We start from the raw sequence: 21354 nt of genomic DNA on the forward strand, positions 1-21354 counted from the left end.
GTTTGGCTCCATTTTTAGTCGCCACCACCATTTTAATAATAATGCCAAATTTAAATCTTTGATACTCCCGATTCCAAGCCCCCCGAAGTCCTTAGATGCTACAATTCTTTCCCATCTAACCCATCTTATTTTGTTCTTCATGCTGCTTCCTCCCCATAGAAACTTTCTTCTTATTCCTTCCATAGTTTTTATTACCGCTTTCGGACATTTATATAGTGACAGATAGTAATTTGGTAGGCTCCCCAAAACTGACTTGATTAGTACTACCCGGCCCGCAAAGGATAGATTCTTTGCTTTCCAATTAGATAATCTTCTGTTGAAAGTATCAATCATTTCTTTCCAATTTGCTATTCTATTCATGTTCGCACCTACTTTTAATCCAAGATAAGTAAATGGAAACTTACTTGGTTTACACTTGAAGATTTCGGCCATGTTCTCCACCTCTATTTCCGAGCGACATACTCCAAACAATTGACTCTTTCTTGGATTCACTTTCAAGCCAGACGTCAAATAGAAAATTCTGAGTATCCTTTTCAGGTTCTTCATATTATCTTCGTTCCATTCGCCAATAAAGACTGAATCGTCTGCAAATAGCATATGGGTTACAATTGGGTCGTTACCTGGTAGACTTACACCCGAGAAAATACTTGCATTCCTTGCCCTTTCCATCAGAATATGTAAACCTTCCATTGCTATTATGAACAAAAAAGGTGACAACGGGTCTCCCTGTCGTAAGCCTCTTTTGTATTGGAACTCCCCCGTTGGGGATCCGTTTACTAGTATCGAGCCTCTTCCTGCGAATAAAATCCCCATAACCCAGTTCCTCCATTTTGCTGGAAAGCCCATGTATGTTAATATGGAAATTAAAAATTTCCAATTAAGCGTATCGTATGCCTTTTCTATGTCCGCTTTAAACACAAAGATGCTTTTTTTTGTTCTTTTCGCCCATCCTATAATTTTGTTTATAACCAGAGGCCCATCCACTATATTTCGGTCAGAAACAAAGACTGATTGAGCATTCGAAATTACCTTCTTTATAACCCCTTTAATCCTGTTTGCGAGTACCTTCGATATAATCTTGTTGACCACTCCAATAAGTGAAATGGGTCTAAATTCCGAGAGTGTCATGGGATCGTTCACCTTGGGTATTAGAGCAATAAAGGATGCACTACACGTATGGTGAATCGATCCATGTATGTAGAATTGATTCATAACTTCCATTACTAGCTCCTTGAAATCCTCCCAGTATGATTTAATTAGTTTGAAGGTTATGCCATCCGGTCCGGGTGCTTTAGAGACTCCGCACTCCCATACCGCTGCACGTACTTCGTCACATGAGAATGGTACTGATCGGAGAGTCGCACTCCGGTCAAAGATAATATTTATATACCCTAATTACCCTTAACAAATAGCTAGTGGTAGCAAGGGGTCGAACCACGAAGAGTATGTGGTTTGTGTGCGGATTTGATTGAATTATGAATAGATGTTGTCACTTTTATGAAGCTTGCTAAAATATGTTTTTGTGTTTTTGTTTGATTGGAGATGTGAATTATAAATACTAAAAACAAACAATTGCAATGATGTAAATAAAGGTTTTGACAAGATAGAGAAAACAAGGTTCACACCCGGTTCGGTTATTGCAATCCTAGGGTTCTTACAAGTTTTAGATTTAATTCACTTGAATATGTTATTAACGGACTTCTATCATCAAAGCTTAGGTGCCAATTGTTATCAACGCATACACGGACTACAATGCACTTCGTTACTTCGGACAAGTAAAACCTTTTGAATGACAAGGCATAATTGCACAAACTTATTTCGCAAAGTCAAATTTCATAACTCACTCGACAATTCACAAATATAGTTCAAATGCAAGACAATTGTCAATCAATTCAAATACAAATCAAGTTGTCACAAAACCAAACTAAATCATTGTTCAAACCCTAGACTTACAATAACCTACACCGGGGTGAAACCTCCAAGGAATTAGCCGAGCATGATCGAGGAAACTTGATCACCGGATGTTGAAAGCTTGACTTGGATCATCGTAAAGCGTGAAGATGGAATGATGGATGAGGGTTGGAGTTTTGATTGGATGATGATGGTAAATGGATGTGTGGTGTGGTGAATTGATGGGAGGATGGAACTAGGGTTGTTGAAATCAAGAAGAAGATGATGATGCTTTCTTGATTCGGGTGTAGGATGGATGGTAGGTTGATTGGAGATGAGATGATGTGGTGATGAAAGATAGGTGAATAATGGCTCCAAACCTTGTTTTCAAACTCCAAATGAAGTGTAACCCCCGAATTGATGGCCAACAACCCCATTTGATTCGTTCTAAACCCCCAAACAAACAATTTCGCGATCCAACAATTGACGAGCCGTCGCCGACGGCCTGAAGCCCCGTCGGCGACGGTGCCTATTTGCTTACTTTTGGCCTACGGTCTAACTTCCTGTCTACGGTGAAACTCAGGCTACGGAGATGTGCATAGACCGTCGGCGACGGCCCTTAAGGGCGTCGGCGACGGTGCCTGGACGTTGATCTTTCTGTTTTTCGCATTCCTTGCTTCCGGTTGACCCGTGTCGCTTCCCGGTGGTTCCGTTTTCGCTCCGGTGACCCGTAAAGCTCCCGAAAAGCTCCTTAAACTCCAATAGACCTGTCAAAACACAAATCTAATCAAGAGTAGGCAATTTGAAACTAAAACTTGTGTACAAACATCAAATTAAACAATTACAATCACCGGTTTTCAACCACGTATCACATCCCCACACTTGTCTTTTGCTTGTCCTCAAGCAAATCTGTTTTTCACCTTCACGTGGGTCGAACAACGGACATACATCCCATTCCCGAGACAAAGGTTAAGGTCTAATGTCATGCTAAAGTTCAAACTCTTTACAATATTCAATGTATTTAATGGTACTGTGCTTTAGATACACAAATGGTTACCCAAGATTAACCCGCCCGTAAAACTAACAACTCATGCATATCCCTCACAATGTGCTCTCCACTCGGCTTAAAATTTGCTACATGTATAATGTATTAGCATTTCACAATTAATTGCTCGAAACCGATTAGAACACGTACCCGCATAGGCTTGCAACTCAATCATTCTCCATTATCGAACACAAATACTAAGCACTAGTCAAAAGGTCTTTGAAGGGTTGTAACGGGGCTAGGCGAAGGGTAGGGAATAGGACATTTTAAAGTGGCTATGGTGATGAAAAATTCGAATTTTATTACAAAAGACTATCCTACACAAAAGCAATCTATAAACATCCACAATGGCAAAAACTTTCGCCTTTTATTCAACAAACTACTAGCACATTTTATTGTGTTTTTCTCAATACTTTTTCATTCTTTTTCGCAACATTTTCTGATTTTTTTTAATACAAAATGAATCACAACTATACAAACTTAAGTTCCTATAATCGAATTTTCATCACACGGGTTTAAAAAGAAAAGGCTTATGGTTATGGGCTAAGTGGGTGATCAAACGAAAGGTCTAGGCTCAAAATGGGCAACTAAGGAGTTTGTTCGGGTAAGGATATAAAAATGGTTTAAAGAGAAAAAGTTTTACCTAATGCCTTAATCATTCTCGTGCTTGTATTTGGTCTATAGTCTCAAATGTATCAAAAGTTGCAAGTTCTGCAATACGCGACTAATGGCCCACTCAGACAAAGAAACATGTAAATGTGAATCTATGATGTATAAAGGGCTCAAACCTCACGTATAAGGGTATGATATGTGATATGCATACATTGCTAGTTCCTTAGGCGAATTATTCTCAAATAACCACCCGCTAAATACCCGATATGCTTATTAATTTGAACTTGACCATGACAAAAGACCAAATGGTTTGTGACATCCCTCGTTGACTTGGTTACTTGTGCTTTTGAGATTGCTTTGAAAACAAGACATTTTTGAAAAATTTTTGAAATTTTCCCCCATCCCCACACTTGAGGCAAACATTGTCCTCAATGTGTAGTATTTAAATGAACGGGTCAAAATCGAAAATTTTTACTACTCCCCCATCCCCACACTTGAGATACATATTGTCCTCAATGTGTAAGAACTAGAGTTTTTAAAGCACAAGGGATGTGACACGTCTAACCTCCCCAAAATTACACCCCGAAAAATAAAATACAATTTACAATCCACTTATTTGCTAACTAAAAATCAAAAGTAAAAAGAAACGTATGCACCTGATTTTTGAGCTCATTCCTCGTGTGCTCTTCTTCTCTTCAAGAAAGTGGTTGTCTCACGAACATAATGTACCTACAAATCTTAACCCTTGTGTAGAAGCATGCTTCTCACAACCATCAAAATTTGTTAGTCACCTAGTTCTACCACTTTTATGAAATTATTACCAAGCCATACATTATTTTACCTTTGACTTTATGTGGAAAATATTTTACAACAACAATAAACCTAACTCACTTTCGTAGGAATCACGACGGCATTTAGCATATGCACGCAAGCCCTTTAAACCTCCCGATAGCTCGGGAGGACGAGTCGGTCTCGTGAGGGTTATATAGGGAACACACCCATAAAGTTCATTTAACTAGGCAACAATTTAAATAATCAAAATGAGAAAAATGAAACTAAACTAATAATATACAACAACAACAACAAAAAACGTACCTTGCCTCTACCGCTGATATCTCTCATTGGGGTTCACGGGCGGGTTCGGCTGGTACGGATAACCAGTAAGGGCCTCAAACATATCCCTATAGTTATCCAACGGGCTTGACTCTTGTTGGGGTGGCGGTTGGTATGGCATGGGAACAAAACTCGAGCCGACTGCTTCGGGCCAGTGAGGGATTGGATCGGCTAGCCCTCGCGGATGAGGAAGGTTGGGGTAATCAGTCCACCCCGAATGTTCAGCATATGGAAGCCCGGCTTGATAATCTCGTTGATGGCGTTCTTGGTCATGGAGTACCTTGAAATTATTAATTGCCATCTGATTGGAGAAAGCCAACGCCCCCCATCGGCGTTGGTCCAACTCTGCCTGTGCATTCCGGCGTCTAACATCCTCTTCCTCCCACGCTTGTCTGTGGGCCCTTTCCTCTTCTTGCAGCTGTATCATGCGTTCCATTTGAGATTGTTGTAACGCATGTTGCAGTTGCTGTTCCTCCAACTGTTTTTCCACCCTCTCGCGGAAAGATGATTGAAAACCCCATTGTTGTTGTGAGTACGCCCCTTGCGCCTCTTCCCATTCTTTCCGACTAGCATGGTACTCTCTTGCTTCACCAATACCCGCCGACACATTGTCGTAGATCCCTTGATCCGCACGGTTCCACAACCGATACGACGGTATTTGTCTTTGATTCACAAAATCTGCCACATTGGCAGAGATTTCCCTATGCTTTTTCCGGTACCTACGCCTCGGTCCCCGTGGACCGGAAGGATCAATGTCCTCCTCAACATCGGGCATCTCCTCATCGCCCCCTTCTTCCTCACCTTCTTCATCAACCTCCTTGTCGTTGAACCGATAGCTATCCCCTTGCTCATCTTCAACCGTGTGCAAATGCCCAAAAGATTTCACGGTTATGTTCCAATGTCGCCTCATAGAGGCAAAGTTGAATTGATCAATGGGTTTGGATACCCATAGTGAGTCTTGAGGTAATGCGTTTTGTTGGAGAATCATGGCGCTGATCAATCTTGGGTAAGGAATCATTTTGCGTTTAAACGATTCCCGTGTATCCCATGTGTTAATCATAACAATTTGGCGCCACGAGAGCTTGGGCGTCCCATATAATAATGCATGCACCACCCGACAGTCAGGTGCCTTCACCGTCCCACGGTCTCCAAACCGTACCATAATGTTCTCCAACGAGATACCTTGCAATATTTTTCCCATCAGAGACAAATCTGCCCTTGCATTACCTGAACCCCCAGAACCGGGTAATGTATCCTCCAAGAGAGTCACTGGGTCAGCGTCATTCCTCTTGTTATCCAAAAACTGATCATACCCATAATAATCGTATGCATCGACCCCAAGCGAGTCAAACCTCGCTATAGCATTCATATGCTCGAAGGACATCACCATTTGATTTTTCCCAATGTTCCCAATCAACTTCCACCTATGGGCTGGTCTATCGGAATGTTCAAAACGAAGAGTGGATAGCCACTCACAAACTGCCGCCAAGTATACCCGATTGGTGATGTCATCACACCAATCAATCACTCGCTCCCAACCGAGTTTCTCGAACCTCTGCACTATCCCAATCTTCCTAAACTCTTCGACATCCACCGTACGTTCACAAACCGCCCTGTCGGGTACGGGTTTCGAAATGCCCGTAACCATTTTCATCTTCCACATCTTGGCTTCCAACTTCTTATTATTGTATCTAGAAAGAGCCTTTGTTTTCTCTTCCTTCCATTTCGAAGCCGACCCACTATTCTTCGCCTCTTCCCAAGCCCAATCTTTTCTTTCAAGTTGACCATCACCTTCTTCTACATTACTAAGTTGTTCCCATCGTCTTTGATAAACCCCAGAGCCCGAACCGGCTCCCGAAGATGAACCTTGACCGGAGGTCTTTGCCTTTTTGCTCCCACGAAACATGGCTACAATCATAAGACAAAGATAACAACAATTAGTACATTCCAACCTTCAACAATCTCAAACTTTGAAAATGATATGTAATGTTGAATTTTAATCCAATTTTAGATGTAAAATCGCCTTTTTAAACTTCCAAAGTCGCTCATTTTATCATCCATATTGGCTAATATGGTTATTCCTAAGATTTTTTTCAAATAAAAAAAATCAGGGTTCAACAATGTTCAACATCACTATTATGTTCAATCATGCCAAAATCTTAGTGTAATCACATCACTAAAACTAAGCATGCTCAAATCCCACCCAAATCAAGCAAACACCCTTGAATTTATGCTTAAACATCCTACATTATGATAAACAACCTACTCTTAAACAATAAGTCTAAAATTTCGGAAGAAATCACAACAATATATGAAAATCATGCATAAATGGAGTGAAAGTTCATACCTTTAGTGAAGATTGACAGGAATAACCAAAGAAAAGTGTAAAAACAAGAACTTGGATGAACACTCTTCAAGAACCCTAACACACCCGTCCAGAAATCTTACAATCAAGCAAGAATTGATGGAATTGGTTATGGGGGTTTTGTTCTTCTCTGAAAATCACTCAAGATGGACTCAAGAATCGAGCGATTTGGTGGAGAATTGAGAGAGTTATGAAGAAGAGAAGGTTTAGGGTTTCTAGAGAGAAGTTGGGGAAGAAGATGAAGATGCAAGGAGAGAGCACGTATAAATCTGCTAAATGAAGTTAGGTGGGTGTGTGATATGGTTTCTAAGACTTTTGTGTGGTTAAATTCGTGTTTAGGACGAGTTTTAGGAGTATCATAAGAGTTTAGGTTCGAAACTTGGGTCAAACAAAAGATCAGCGTCGGCACACTTTAGAAGGACCGTCGGCGACGGTCCATCACCCCGTCGGCGACGGTGCGTGATTGTGGACTTTGGCCCGACGGCTTATCTTCCTGTCTACGGACAAAAATGGGCGACGGAGAAATGCAGGAACCGTGGGCGACGCTAGGACCTGCCGTCGGCGACGGCCCTTATATATTTCATTTTTTTAATTTTTCAATTTTTTTTTTTTGAAAAATAAGAGGAAAATTATGATTGTTTAATAAAAGGACTATGTACATTAGAAATTCCTAAAAACAATTAAAAATGTTTTTGTGATTTTTTTATAAGTTAAAATTTTTAAACAAATAACCGGTAACGACCCTACCACCCCCTAAAAAGTCGTGTATTGTCCTCAATGCACCAAATCAAGTCTAAAACATACCTTGTATCTTCATGACCCGTTTGGAGTGCCCGAACTTCACACAATCAAGAAAGGTTAGTATGAACCGGAAACGATTCACATCCAACTACGCAAACAATTGAATAAATATACATAACTTTACAAAACGTGTTACCGGTCCTTTTACTTCACCTCATATGTTGGCACGCTTACCAAGAAACATACCAACTCCACATTTGCGTCCTTTTTCTCTTCGTTACCATCAAGGAATGGTTTAAGGCGGTGCCCGTTAACCGTTTGCTTCGACCCGTCCTTCGGGTCCTTGATTGTAACATCTCCAAGCCGTCCGACCCGTGTAATCACATACGGGCCCATCCACTTGCTCTTTAGCTTTCCCGGGAAGTATTTAAGCATCGAATTGTAGAGCCAAACCTTTTGACCCACTTCAAACTCCTTTGGCTTCAACTTTTCATCGTGTGCCCTCTTCATGTCATCCTTGTACTTTGAGGCACACTCGTACGCTTCCTCCCTAAGCTCTTCCAACTCGCACAGCTTTAACTTTTGCTCCTTTCCTGCATCGTCATATTTCATGTTAACCTCTTTTATGGCCCACCAAGCACGATGCACAAGCTCAACCGGTAAATGGCAATTTCGCCCATAAACTAAGCGATAAGGAGTGGTTCCAATAGGTGTTTTATGAGCCGTTCTATAAGCCCATAAAGCATCATTCAACTTTGTTGACCAATCCTTTCGGTCGGGTCGAACAGTCTTTTGCAAAATTTCTTTTATTTGCCTATTGGAAACCTCAACTTGACCGCTTGTTTGTGGGTGGTAGGGAGTAGCAATTCGATGGTCAACACCATACCATTTCAAAAGTTTGCCAAAATTAAAATTCTTGAAGTGAGATCCCCCATCACTAATGATCACCCGGGGAACCCCAAATCTAGAAATTATATTCGTTTGAACAAAGTTGCAAACAACGGTGTGGTCATTCGTTTTGGTGGCAATCGCTTCGACCCATTTGGATACATAATCGACCGCCACCAAAATGTATAAATTGCCATGCGAATTAGGGAATGGGCCCATGAAATCAATCCCCCATACATCAAAAATATCTACAATGAGGATCGGTTGCATGGGCATTTCATCCCTTTTTGATATACTCCCTAACTTTTGACACTCAACACAATTTTTAGCGAAATTAAAAGCATCCTTAAAAATAGTCGGCCAATAAAGGCCACTATTGAGCACTTTGTGCCCGGTTTTGTGACCACTGAAATGGCCCCCACAAGCAAATGAATGCAAGTGCATCAAGACGCTAGGAATCTCCTCGTCGGGTATGCATCTTCGAACGACTTGATCCGGACAAATCTTGAATAAGTCCGGTTCTTCCAATGTGTAATACTTGATTTGAGACAGGAAGTGCAACCTCTTCCTTCTATCCCAATGAGCCGGCAAGTCACCTGTAACCAAATAATTGACAATATTAGCATACCATGGTAATATTCCAACTTTTAAAATTTGCTCATCTGGGAACGTCTCATTAAATTCTTCACGGGAAGAATCCTCTACACTCAACCGCGACAAATGGTCCGCGACCACATTCTCACTCCCTTTCTTATCTCGAATCTCTAGGTCAAACTCTTGTAGCAAGAGAACCCATCGGATTAGCCTCGGCTTCGCATCCTTCTTGTCCATGAGATACCTAACTGCAGAATGGTCAGAATAAACAATGACCTTAGTACCCCATATATAAGCACGAAACTTATCCAACGCATATACCACCGCAAGCAGCTCTTTCTCGGTGGTTGTGTAATTCAATTGTGCATCCGAGAGAGTCTTACTTGCGTAGTAAATGGCAACCGGTTTCTTATCTACCCTTTGACCCAACACGGCCCCCACCGCATAATCACTTGCATCACACATAATTTCAAATGGTAACGACCAATTCGGTGATTGCAAGATTGGGGCCTCAACCAACTTTTGTTTCAACACATTAAAGGCATTTTGACATTCTTGGTTAAATTCAAATGGTTGGTCTTTTAGCAATAACTTACATAGGGGTTTGGTTATATCACTAAACCCTTTTATAAATCTTCTATAAAACCCCGCGTGACCCAAGAACGATCTAATACCCTTAACATTCGTGGGATAAGGTAAGGTAGAAATAACTTGCACCTTTGCACGATCAACCTCTATCCCACGACTCGACACTACATGCCCCAACACAATTCCTTCTTGAACCATGAAATGGCTCTTTTCCCAACTCAAAACAAGGTTTTTCTCAACACATCTTTTCAAAACTTTTTCGAGTTGGTCAAGGCATGTATCAAACGATGACCCAAATATTGAGAAATCATCCATGAAGATTTCCAAAGACTCCCCCACCATATCTGAAAAGATACTCATCATACACCTTTGAAAGGTGGCGGGGGCATTACAAAGTCCAAATGGCATCCGCCTAAATGCGAAAGTACCATATGGACAAGTAAAGGTAGTCTATGCTTGGTCTTCCGAATGTATAGCAATTTGATTGTATCCGGAATAACCATCCAGAAAACAATAAAATTTTTGTCCGGCCAATTTCTCAACTATTTGGTCAATAAACGGTAAAGGGAAATGGTCTTTGGAAGTTGCGGCATTCAACTTCCTATAATCAATACAAATACGCCACCCGGTTACCGGCCGAGTGGCGACCTCTTCACCTGCGTCGTTTGTGACGACTTGAATACCCGCCTTTTTTGGAACTGTTTGTGTCGGGCTCACCCATTGGCTATCCGAAATAGGGTATACAATACCCGCATCTAGCCACTTCAAAACTTCCTTCTTCACCACTTCTCGCATATTCGGATTTAGTCTTCTTTGTGTGTCGCGAGAAGGATTCATTCCATCTTCCGTGATGATCTTGTGCATCACCACCGAGGGACTAATTCCCTTCAAATCCGCAATGGTCCACCCGATAGCGGCTCTATGGGTGACCAATACCTTCATCAACCTCTCTTCTTGCTCCCCGGTTAAATTGGATGCAATAATGACCGGGAGCGTGCTACCTTCACCCACATAAGCATACTTAAGATGCTTGGGTAGCACCTTCAACTCTAATGTCGGAGGTTCTTCCAATGACGGCTTCAGCTTCGTGTCTATGCTTTCCGGAAGACTTTCCACTTGATGTGTCCAAGTGGGCCTTCCTTCTTTTGCCGCCATAACCTCCAACTCTTTCATCTCTTCATCCATGCGCCGATTTGTTTCTCCTTGTAACCTGTCAAACATGAAACATTCCTCTATTGTGTTTTCCCCTTCGACACTAGTGTCACATAGAGGTATACACTCGTCAACGATGTCCGCCATATAACATTCATCGCCAACTAGAGGATCCGTTAATCCTGAAAAGACATTTAACCGCAACCGACGGTTACCAAAAGTCATGTCGACCGTGCCCGATTTGCAATTAATTTGGGCATTCGATGTTGCCAAAAATGGTCGACCTAGGATCACCGTTGGTTGCTTGGTTCGGTCCAAAGAAACATAATCTAATACAAGAAAGTCCACCGGATAGTAAAAGTCCTCGACCTTGACTATTACATCCGTGACTATCCCACGGGGTAGTTTAGGAGTCAAATCGGCTAACACCACGGTGGTGTTAGACACTTGAAGTGGACCAAAATCGTATTGGTCATATAAACTACCCGGCAAGATACTCACACTTGCTCCAAGATCCAAAAGTGCCCTTGTCATTTTGAATTCACCCACTTGTATTGAAATAATGGGCGCCCCCGGATCTTGAAGTTTTGGTGGAAGTGCACCCGAAAGAATCGAACTCACATTTTCGGTTAAATCAAGTTTTTTAGGAAATTTGTGAGTTCTCTTTTGGGTACATAAATCTTTCAAGTATTTCGCATATGAAGGAATTTGTTTGATAGCATCTAAAAGTGGTAAGTTAATTTTAACTTGTTTAAAAATTTCCCACATCTCTTCTTGATGTGGGCCTCTTTTGTTTACCACTTTCTTAGATGGTCCCAAAAGAGCTTCGGGAAAAGGGGCGGTATTACTCTCCACACCCTTGTCCTTAGCCTTTAGGATGGGAACGGTCGCAACGGGTGTATCTTTGTTGAGTTTTAATTCATTTTTATTTTGACCCGTTTGACCGTTATTCTCTTCATCATCACTCGCATCTTCCACCACCCCTTCAACAAACTTGGGTGGTGGTGGCTCAACACCGTTATCTATCACTCGACCACTACGTAAAGAAATTTTGTTTATTGGTACCTCACGTGTGTTTTTCGAGCTCGACCCTTGATGCTTAGGGTTCATCGTAGTGTCGCTTGGAAGTCCTCCTCCACTTCCGCGAATTTGAGCCATCTCTTGAGCAAGTTGCCCCACTTGCTTCTCTAATGCCTTCTGAGATTTATCCCTCACTTCAAACTCTTTCTTCACTTCGGCTTTGAACTCATGGTGTGAATTGGTAAGAGCTTGTTGTGAGTTGGTAAGATTACTCACGGCGTTCATGATAGCATCAAACTTTGAACTTATCGACTCATCACCTTGGGAGTTTGATGCACCACCCCCATTTCCACTTTGGTTGTAACCCCGTTGATAGTTGCTTTCGCGACTTTGATGTCCTTGGTTACCCCCTTGATTGTAATTCCTTTGGTAACCCCCTTGGTTACCACCTTGACGATTGTTGTATGAGGACCCACCTTGACCTCCTTGATTACCCGATTGGAAATTCGGATTCATTTGATTTGAGGCGTTACCATACCGGAAATTAGGGTGATTTCTCAAACCCGGATGGTAAGTGTTGGAATTCATGTCGTATTGCTTCCGATCCCCATACACTTGATTTACCTCTTCGGTGTAGTCACTCGATCCCGTTGGGCATTGCTTGGTGCTATGCCCAATATCACCACAATCTTCACACACTTCAAATTGAACCGCGTTCACCTCCTTCTTTTTCTTCAATTGAGCTATTTCCCGCTCTAAGGTGGAAATCCGATCCTTGGAATCGAGATCGGGAAGTGACCGGGAAACCGGATGCCTTTTTGCTCTATCGGCCGATTCTTTTTGTTTGGACCGTTTGCTCATCCTCTCCAAAAATTCCCAATCGTCATCCTCATGATTGCTCAAGAGTGTACCATTGCTTGTCGTCTCGAGCCGATTCCAAGTCGCATCATCCAAACCCCGTACGAAACATTTCACCAATTCCCATTTTTCTATTTGGTGATGTGGGCATCTCCTCATGAGTTCTTTGAATCGGGTGAACGCTTCATGTAAAGGCTCACTTGAAAGTTGACGAAATGACCGAATTTCATCTCTAGCATCGTCGGTCTTGGCCATGGAATAGTACTCATCCAAAAACGCTTGTTGCATTTGCTCCCAAGTTCAAATACTATTGGCCGGAAGTGTAAAGAACCACTGTTTTGCTTTATCTTTCAATGAAAATTGAAATAGCCGAAGCTTCACTTCCTCTAGTGCGAAATTATGTCCTCCAATAGTATCACAAATAGACGAGAACTCCGTCAAATGAGTGTACGGCTCGTCATTGGACCTCCCGTTGAAAGGAGGAAGGATGTTGATGTAATGCGGCTTACAATCGAACATCCTCCTTTCGCATACTATTGGAGAGTTGTTCTCGGTCACTATTGGTCGGAAACGGTCGTTTACTCCCCGTGGAGGTTGTTGACGACGTTGTGGCCCATTAACTTCTTGATCGACCGGTCTTCGATTATCCCGTCTTTCATCCCGTCGCTCCTCTCTTCGATTATCTCTCGGGTTACCACCTCCCACAAAACGAGGAATCCGGTTAGGGTTTACATTGTTGTTGTTATTGTTGTTGTTGTAAAACCCTTCATTCCGGTTCCGTTGGTTGTTGTTTTGTGGTTGACGGTTGTTTCCATAACCATTGTTTCTTCCACCCCCGTAGCCATATTCCTCTTCCCCAACATAGTTGGCGTTTTGAGACCCAAACTCCTCATCGTCGTACCTTCGAGCATTGTATACGTTTCCCCTATTCAAGTAACCCCAATCTTCATCATCATTGGCTCGATCATCATAATAACCCCCATCGTCCGAATTTTCCGTATGAATGCTCACGTGTTCCGGTGATTGATAACCGGGAACACTATACGGTTCGTCATCGGGAATTGCATTCCTTAAATCGTCGATGTTGAAAAACGGGTCTTCATTTACGGGATTGCCGTGATCACGGTTACCTCTTCGATCGGAGTTGACATTCCGATCATCAAGGTTAATAGGTAACGATGCTTGTCGGTGAAGAGGTTGTTGTTGAGGTGTTCGTTGGGTGTTGTTGGTGTTTTGGTTTCGGAAAGGTGGAGTGGGTGGTCTTGCATTTGTGTTACCACCCGGTTGTTCTTGAGCGGGATAAAAGGCTCCTCGGGATTGGAATTGAGTTGGGTGGAGGTTTTGGTTTGGGTTAAATTCTTGGTTGGAATTGTGGTTTGCCATTGAATCGGTTTCAATGGTTGGTGTGAATGGTGGTGTTTGGTTGGTTTGATTAGAAGCAAGAGTTGCTTCTAACCGGCTTGCTAAGTTTCTTCTTGCGAGTCTTTCAATTTCCGGTTCGTAGACTAGAGGTGAAGTCCTCCCGGAATTTCGTGTACGCATGCACTACCTGTAACCTGCACAAGTAACACACCCCGCGTAACAAGGAAAAAGACAATACAAAAAGAAAGCAAACAAATTAAACAGTTAATCACACAAATTCAAACAATATCCAAACACAAAGCGCACGCACTCCCCGGCAACGGCGCCAAAATTTGATCGGAGAGTCGCACTCCGGTCAAAGATAATATTTATATACCCTAATTACCCTTAACAAATAGCTAGTGGTAGCAAGGGGTCGAACCACGAAGAGTATGTGGTTTGTGTGCGGATTTGATTGAATTATGAATAGATGTTGTCACTTTTATGAAGCTTGCTAAAATATGTTTTTGTGTTTTTGTTTGATTGGAGATGTGAATTATAAATACTAAAAACAAACAATTGCAATGATGTAAATAAAGGTTTTGACAAGATAGAGAAAACAAGGTTCACACCCGGTTCGGTTATTGCAATCCTAGGGTTCTTACAAGTTTTAGATTTAATTCACTTGAATATGTTATTAACGGATTTCTATCATCAAAGCTTAGGTGCCAATTGTTATCAACGCATACACGGACTACAATGCACTTCGTTACTTCGGACAAGTAAAACCTTTTGAATGACAAGGCATAATTGCACAAACTTATTTCGCAAAGTCAAATTTCATAACTCACTCGACAATTCACAAATATAGTTCAAATGCAAGACAATTGTCAATCAATTCAAATACAAATCAAGTTGTCACAAAACCAAACTAAATCATTGTTCAAACCCTAGACTTACAATAACCTACACCGGGGTGAAACCTCCAAGGAATTAGCCGAGCATGATCGAGGAAACTTGATCACCGGATGTTGAAAGCTTGACTTGGATCATCGTAAAGCGTGAAGATGGAATGATGGATGAGGGTTGGAGTTTTGATTGGATGATGATGGTAAATGGATGTGTGGTGTGGTGAATTGATGGGAGGATGGAACTAGGGTTGTTGAAATCAAGAAGAAGATGATGATGCTTTCTTGATTCGGGTGTAGGATGGATGGTAGGTTGATTGGAGATGAGATGATGTGGTGATGAAAGATAGGTGAATAATGGCTCCAAACCTTGTTTTCAAACTCCAAATGAAGTGTAACCCCCGAATTGATGGCCAACAACCCCATTTGATTCGTTCTAAACCCCCAAACAAACAATTTCGCGATCCAACAATTGACGAGCCGTCGCCGACAGCCTGAAGCCCCGTCGGCGACGGTGCCTATTTGCTTACTTTTGGCCTACGGTCTAACTTCCTGTCTACGGTGAAACTCAGGCTACGGAGATGTGCATAGACCGTCGGCGACGGCCCTTAAGGGCGTCGGCGACGGTGCGTGGACGTTGATCTTTTTGTTTTTCGCATTCCTTGCTTCCGGTTGACCCGTGTCGCTTCCCGGTGGTTCCGTTTTCGCTCCGGTGACTCGTAAAGCTCCCGAAAAGCTCCTTAAACTCCAATAGACCTGTCAAAACACAAATCTAATCAAGAGTAGGCAATTCGAAACTAAAACTTGTGTAAAAACATCAAATTAAACAATTACAATCACCGGTTTTCAACCACGTATCAGGTACTACCAGCCCTTCCGCTTGGCCATGTGTTAGCTTTGAAAACCCTCCTGGTCCGATACGAGGCCTTGATCTTTCCGGTTCTTCAAACTTTTCCTTAAAAGCGTTCTGAAACTGGTTTTTAATCACTATCAGATCCGATATCCACTGCCCTTCAATCCAAAGGCCATTGATCTTGTTCCTTGCTATGTCACTATTGATGATTGCATGAAAATAACTTGCATTCTCATCCCCCAAACCGACCCATCTCATTCTTGCCTTCTGTTGCAGGTCCGACAGTTGTGCCTGATGCCATTCTCTCATCTTCGCCTTGCACTCTTGCCAGGTTCTTATTTCCTCCTCCGTGAGTCTCCTGTTTTCTGCTAAATTATCAAAGTTCGTAATTTTGTTTTGTACCTCCGTGAGATGTTTCTCCTCCTCCTCTTTCTTGGTTTTTCGCCACAATTTTAGTTAATCTCTGATCTTTTTCAATTTATAAGCCAGAATTTCGTCTTTGAACGTAGAGTCGCATGTATTGGCCAAACCCTTTTTCATCGCCTCCTCAAAACCTTGCATCTTGAACCAGCTATTGAATAGCCTGAATGGGGACGGACCAAAGTTGTTGTCTGTTGTTACAAGAATTAGTGGACTGTGATCAGAAATATCCCTATTTAGAGCCAACAGCGTCGCGTTTGGCCATTTGGTCATGAATTCATCGCATACTAAGACCCGGTCAATCTTACTAAGATTTGTCCCATCCCCTGACATAAAAGTAAATCTCTTACCCCCCATGTTGTACTCTTGGAGTCCGGCACTACTTATGAAATTGTTGAAATACATTGCTCCATTCACATCAAAATGTGAGTTATATCTATCTTCTGCTACCCTTACTTCATTAAAGTCTCCTAGTAGTATCCACTGGCCCTCAATATTGTTTCTTACAGCTAGTAATTCATCCCATAATCTTCTTCTGTTTGATTGAATTGTTGATCCATACACATTCACAATTACTAACTCCTCCTCAAAACCCGTTATCTGGCCTTTTAGTAGTAGGAAATTTTGATTTTTAATTTCTAAATTCTTTTTGAACGTACATTTACTCCATATTGATAACAATCCACCTGATCTCCCTTCTGCGTCCACCTTCGAGTACTCGAAATCAGAGTTACTCCAATACCTCTTAATAATATTTAGTGGTATATCCCGAAACTGTGTCTCTTGAATTGCTAAAAAGGAAATGTTGTATTTTGTTATGAGCTCTCTGATCTTTGCCCCCTTCCCGGCCCCCCGGCTCCTTTAATGTTAAACGATCCGTAATTCATGATTGACCGACATCCACCTGATCTTCTGTTACAACTTTTCTGATCATCGCCTCTTTTTGGAGTAGTTCGACTCCCAACTCCACTCCCACCTTTAATGTTTCGTTGATCTCCTTTTGAATCTCTGTTGACTCTGCACGTCTTACATCCTCCTGTGATTCCGGTACTGTCGTTCCCCCATGTTCCTCTTGACCTGAATCTTCTACCCAGTCTGATTCGTAGTCATCATCTAGCCCGGCTCCGAACTGATCAATCTGGTTGATGTCTACTTCAGGTATTCTTGCTTTGGCCTTATTTCTTTTTTTATTGAATTTAACCCTCCTGTCTAGTGCCCTCTTCTTAGTACGAATTCTAGATTCATCGGATAAATCTAGATTTAGGTCTGGAAGTTTCTTTTTGGTGATGTTATGGTTGGGCTCTAGACTCCCAGTACGACAATCCATAATACTGGACCTCTTCCTTTTGTTTTGAGTGGATCTGGGCGGCCCGCCCAAATTGTCTTCATTAAGCCCAGGTGGCCCAAACAGTTTTGTAATCTGAGGTATCTCTTCATCTATGATATTTGAATTTGGTTTCTTTACATCCACGTCATTGTTTCCAGGAGTTGGTATTCCGAGGTTGACTTCTTTATCCATTACATTCCCATAATCCTTTTCTTTTTCTCTCTCCTCATTGAATACCTCATGTTCCAATACCTCGTTCACATTTTTCGGTATTCCTTCTCCAACCGTTGGGCTTCCTTCCTTATCCCCCTGCATCGTCGGTTCGTTTTCCGGTACCGTGACCTCATTCTCCGGCGACTCTGGACGGCTTCCATCTTCTGAACTGCTCTGATTATCCACTGGATTATCTGTATCCATGTAGTCTAAATCCTTGTTTCCTTCCGAGTTAACATTGTCTATTGAAACCAGTGGTTCCGGGCCTTCTTCAGATTCTGCACATAGGTTTGGCGTCCAAAACCGATATTCTTCTGTTACCCATACATCGAAGAGCTCGTGTTTCCATCTAATTGTTATTTTTTCGTTTATTGTTGAACCGTGGTTTACCAGAACACCTACTGCATCATAATTGAAGTTCATATCATTTTCATCTGCGTTTGATGGTTTTATGACTTTTCCGAACCTTTCTCCCACATAATTGAATACACCATCTATCCATAGCTGCAACGGGACACCACTAATTCTGAGCCACGCGATTCTTTGGAATGGTATATGCTCCCCGTTCCATTTCCTTGCATATTTGCACCACTTTTTCCATAATTCTTCCTTTTCTGTTAACATGTTTAACAAGCTTTCCTCTGAATCGAAAATTACTAGGATAATTAAACCCCCCACATACCTAACTTGATCGTCTCTTAGGCCCATTTGTTTCTTCATCTTCCCTACTGCTTTAAGATAATCAACTTTTTGAAGCTCACCCACTATTGATTTTCCTTTCCATTTTAGGTATGGTATTGATTCATTTGCAAATGTTAACCAATTCCCGTCCTCTTATTGGGGTCTTTTTCCTCTAGCCACGTCCGCCCATGACATTCCTTGATTTGCACCTGGCACCTTGTGTTCTGCTGCTTTGTTAACTGTTGGCTGTGTGTATCCTTCCGTCTTTTTTCTCCATACACTCCTGTTTCTTTCTTCCTTTTTTACTACCTTCACAAATCTCGCCACGTTTGTTTTAATCTTCCAACCGAAAAAGCTCATTTGGTTTAAAGCCTTAATCATCTTCTCTGTATCATGGACTTTAACGAATCTAAGGAAACCAAACTGTTTCCCCTTCTTGTCGAGTTTCCTTGCAATGTATGCGTCCACCACCTGCCCATAATTCTTGCATTTCGTCCACAGTTCACCGTCGGAGATGTGTGGATGGATGTTAGAGACATAAAAAGTTATTGCCTTTTCCTTGAAGATTTCATTCACGTAACCTTCTCCTTTCTGTTGTTCCTTTTGTTGGTCCTCAATTTCGCCCTCCTCTTTTTCATCATACTTTTCGTCCATCTCCAATATTCCAGTCAATACTCGGCTGCTTTAAAAGGTTAATAGAACTCGAATCGATTAAGCAGAAATTAGATAGATAGATGCAATCGATATCAGGCCTACTAAGCAATCAAGGGACCGAGAAATCAGGAATTGGAGATTGGCCGGAAATTTAAAGATACACTACGAAGGAATCCAATCCCGGAAGCGAATGGAGAACGACGAAATCTGATTTAGAGAGGAAGGTAGGATTAGATCAGTCCACAGTAGAACTGACTACAAACCTTGCCCGCTAAACAAGATAGCTTCGACTCGTCGAGCCACCGACGATGATTATTAATTTAACTTATAGACGTGAATAATATTTGGGTTGAAGTTAGGTGTGCATCATTTACATTAGGGTTGAAACCATTCTGACATCTACTTATCAAATAAACCATTCTGACATTAGGGTTGAAACCATTCTAACATCTACTTATCAAATAAACAGTCTAAACCATTAAATGCTGAACTAGTAAAAAGTTTGAACCACTAAGAGCCTTATTAAAATTATTAAGAGGTAAACAAAGAGCCACCTACATAAGCCTCAATGAAATAAACCCTTTATTATTATTGAACAACTTTAAAAAATAAATCAATCAAGTTCCATAAACCATTTGACCATAAAAGAAAAAGATAAGAGAGAGTGTGTGTGTTCAACTCTATCACTATATATACCCACTACCACACAACTTAACCCCCCCTCTCTCTCTCTCTAGGGTTCCAGAATATTGTTAGCTTTTCACTCGTAGATCTTCTTCCTCCATTCCTTGATCTTTCTCGTACCTAGGGTTTCTATTTCTGCATAACTTCTGGTTCATAACAGTTTGAGCAGATTTAGAACCGAATCTTTGTTCTTTTTTGTTTTGTTTTTCAAAGTATTTGATATATAAACAAACGACCAGAAGTAGTAGAAGTACTTTCAAAAGCACTTACTTCAACTACCCACTTTTTCAGTCAAACATTTTTGTAGGGTTTTTTGAAATGACAAATTTAGTGCTTACCCTTTTTTACCAAATTTAGATTAGATTTCAATTTTCAGCAACTGTTTTTGTATCTTTTCTCACAACTCAAGAATCAAGAGTCTACCTTTCAATGGCTCCATCAAGAAAATATGCAAGAAAACCTCTAAAGAAGAAGAAGAAGACTGACAATGTTAAAAGTGTTATTAAACCAGTACAAGAGAAAGATGAGATTATTAGCATTGGATGCACAACTCCTAAAGCACAAAAGCACCAAATACCAGAGATTCTAACATGCCCACCGGCTCCGAAGAAGCGAAAAATTGTTTCGAGTTGCACGTTGAGACGACCCATATCGTTCTTTGATCCACCGGATATAGAGCTCTTCTTTGCTTCTCATTTCACATCGATTTATAATCATGTTCATGTTCATACTCATGTAAGATGATCATCATCTCCTCTAGAAAGTTTTCTTATTTAGTAACAACCTTAGTTACTAATAAATTAGCAAGTTTGTTTAGTTTCTCTTTATATTTTGTTTAAAAATCATATCCCTTTATTGATGGAGAAAGAGAGGGAGATATATAGAAGTGTTAGTGTGTGAAAAGATGAGAAACCGTGTGTGGTTTTCCATCTTTTTTTTGTTATTTGAGTTTTGTGTGTAGGGTATGATCATTATGAAGTTAAGCTTAGCTAATTGTATTTGCTAACTTTTAAAAGTTTGAGCATGAGTGCAATGTATGGTTGGACTATATATAAATATTAATGGACTTTCAATGAAAAAAAATGTCTTTTTTCATATTAGTTCTTGTTCATCTTGATATATATATATATACACTTATATAAAGACTCATTTTGATGTGTGTTTATATGTGTATTGTGTTAAGGGAACCTTTTTTTTCAGTTTTTATATTTTTTTTGAACGGCTAATTTCTTTAATCTTGTCGTCTGTGAGACATTCTATATATATATATATATACATATATATATTTTCAGTTTTTATATGATGAATCTGATTATTAAGCATTAAAATTTGTGGGATATTCTATATATATGGATTATATACTGACAGTTATACTTTATTTGAGGCATATATATTGGTTTTCACCAA

General features: G+C 41.0%; 1 protein-coding gene and 1 pseudogene across 1 annotated transcript; one reads left to right on the forward strand and one right to left on the reverse strand.

The window, feature by feature from the left end:
- Window positions 1–4649: 4649 nt before the first annotated feature.
- Window positions 4650–12293, reverse strand: LOC110901317 (annotated as a pseudogene).
- An 8083-nt stretch (window positions 12294–20376) lies between these two features.
- LOC110901316 (cyclin-dependent protein kinase inhibitor SMR13-like) lies at window positions 20377–20691 on the forward strand. The gene has a single exon (XM_022148151.1). The coding sequence runs from the start codon at window positions 20377–20379 to the stop codon at window positions 20689–20691; it is 315 nt and encodes a 104-aa protein (XP_022003843.1).
- Window positions 20692–21354: the final 663 nt, after the last annotated feature.

The sequence above is a fragment of the Helianthus annuus genome, chromosome 13 (genome assembly GCF_002127325.2).
Source record: "Helianthus annuus cultivar XRQ/B chromosome 13, HanXRQr2.0-SUNRISE, whole genome shotgun sequence".
In the NCBI taxonomy this organism is placed as follows: Eukaryota; Viridiplantae; Streptophyta; class Magnoliopsida; order Asterales; family Asteraceae; genus Helianthus; species Helianthus annuus.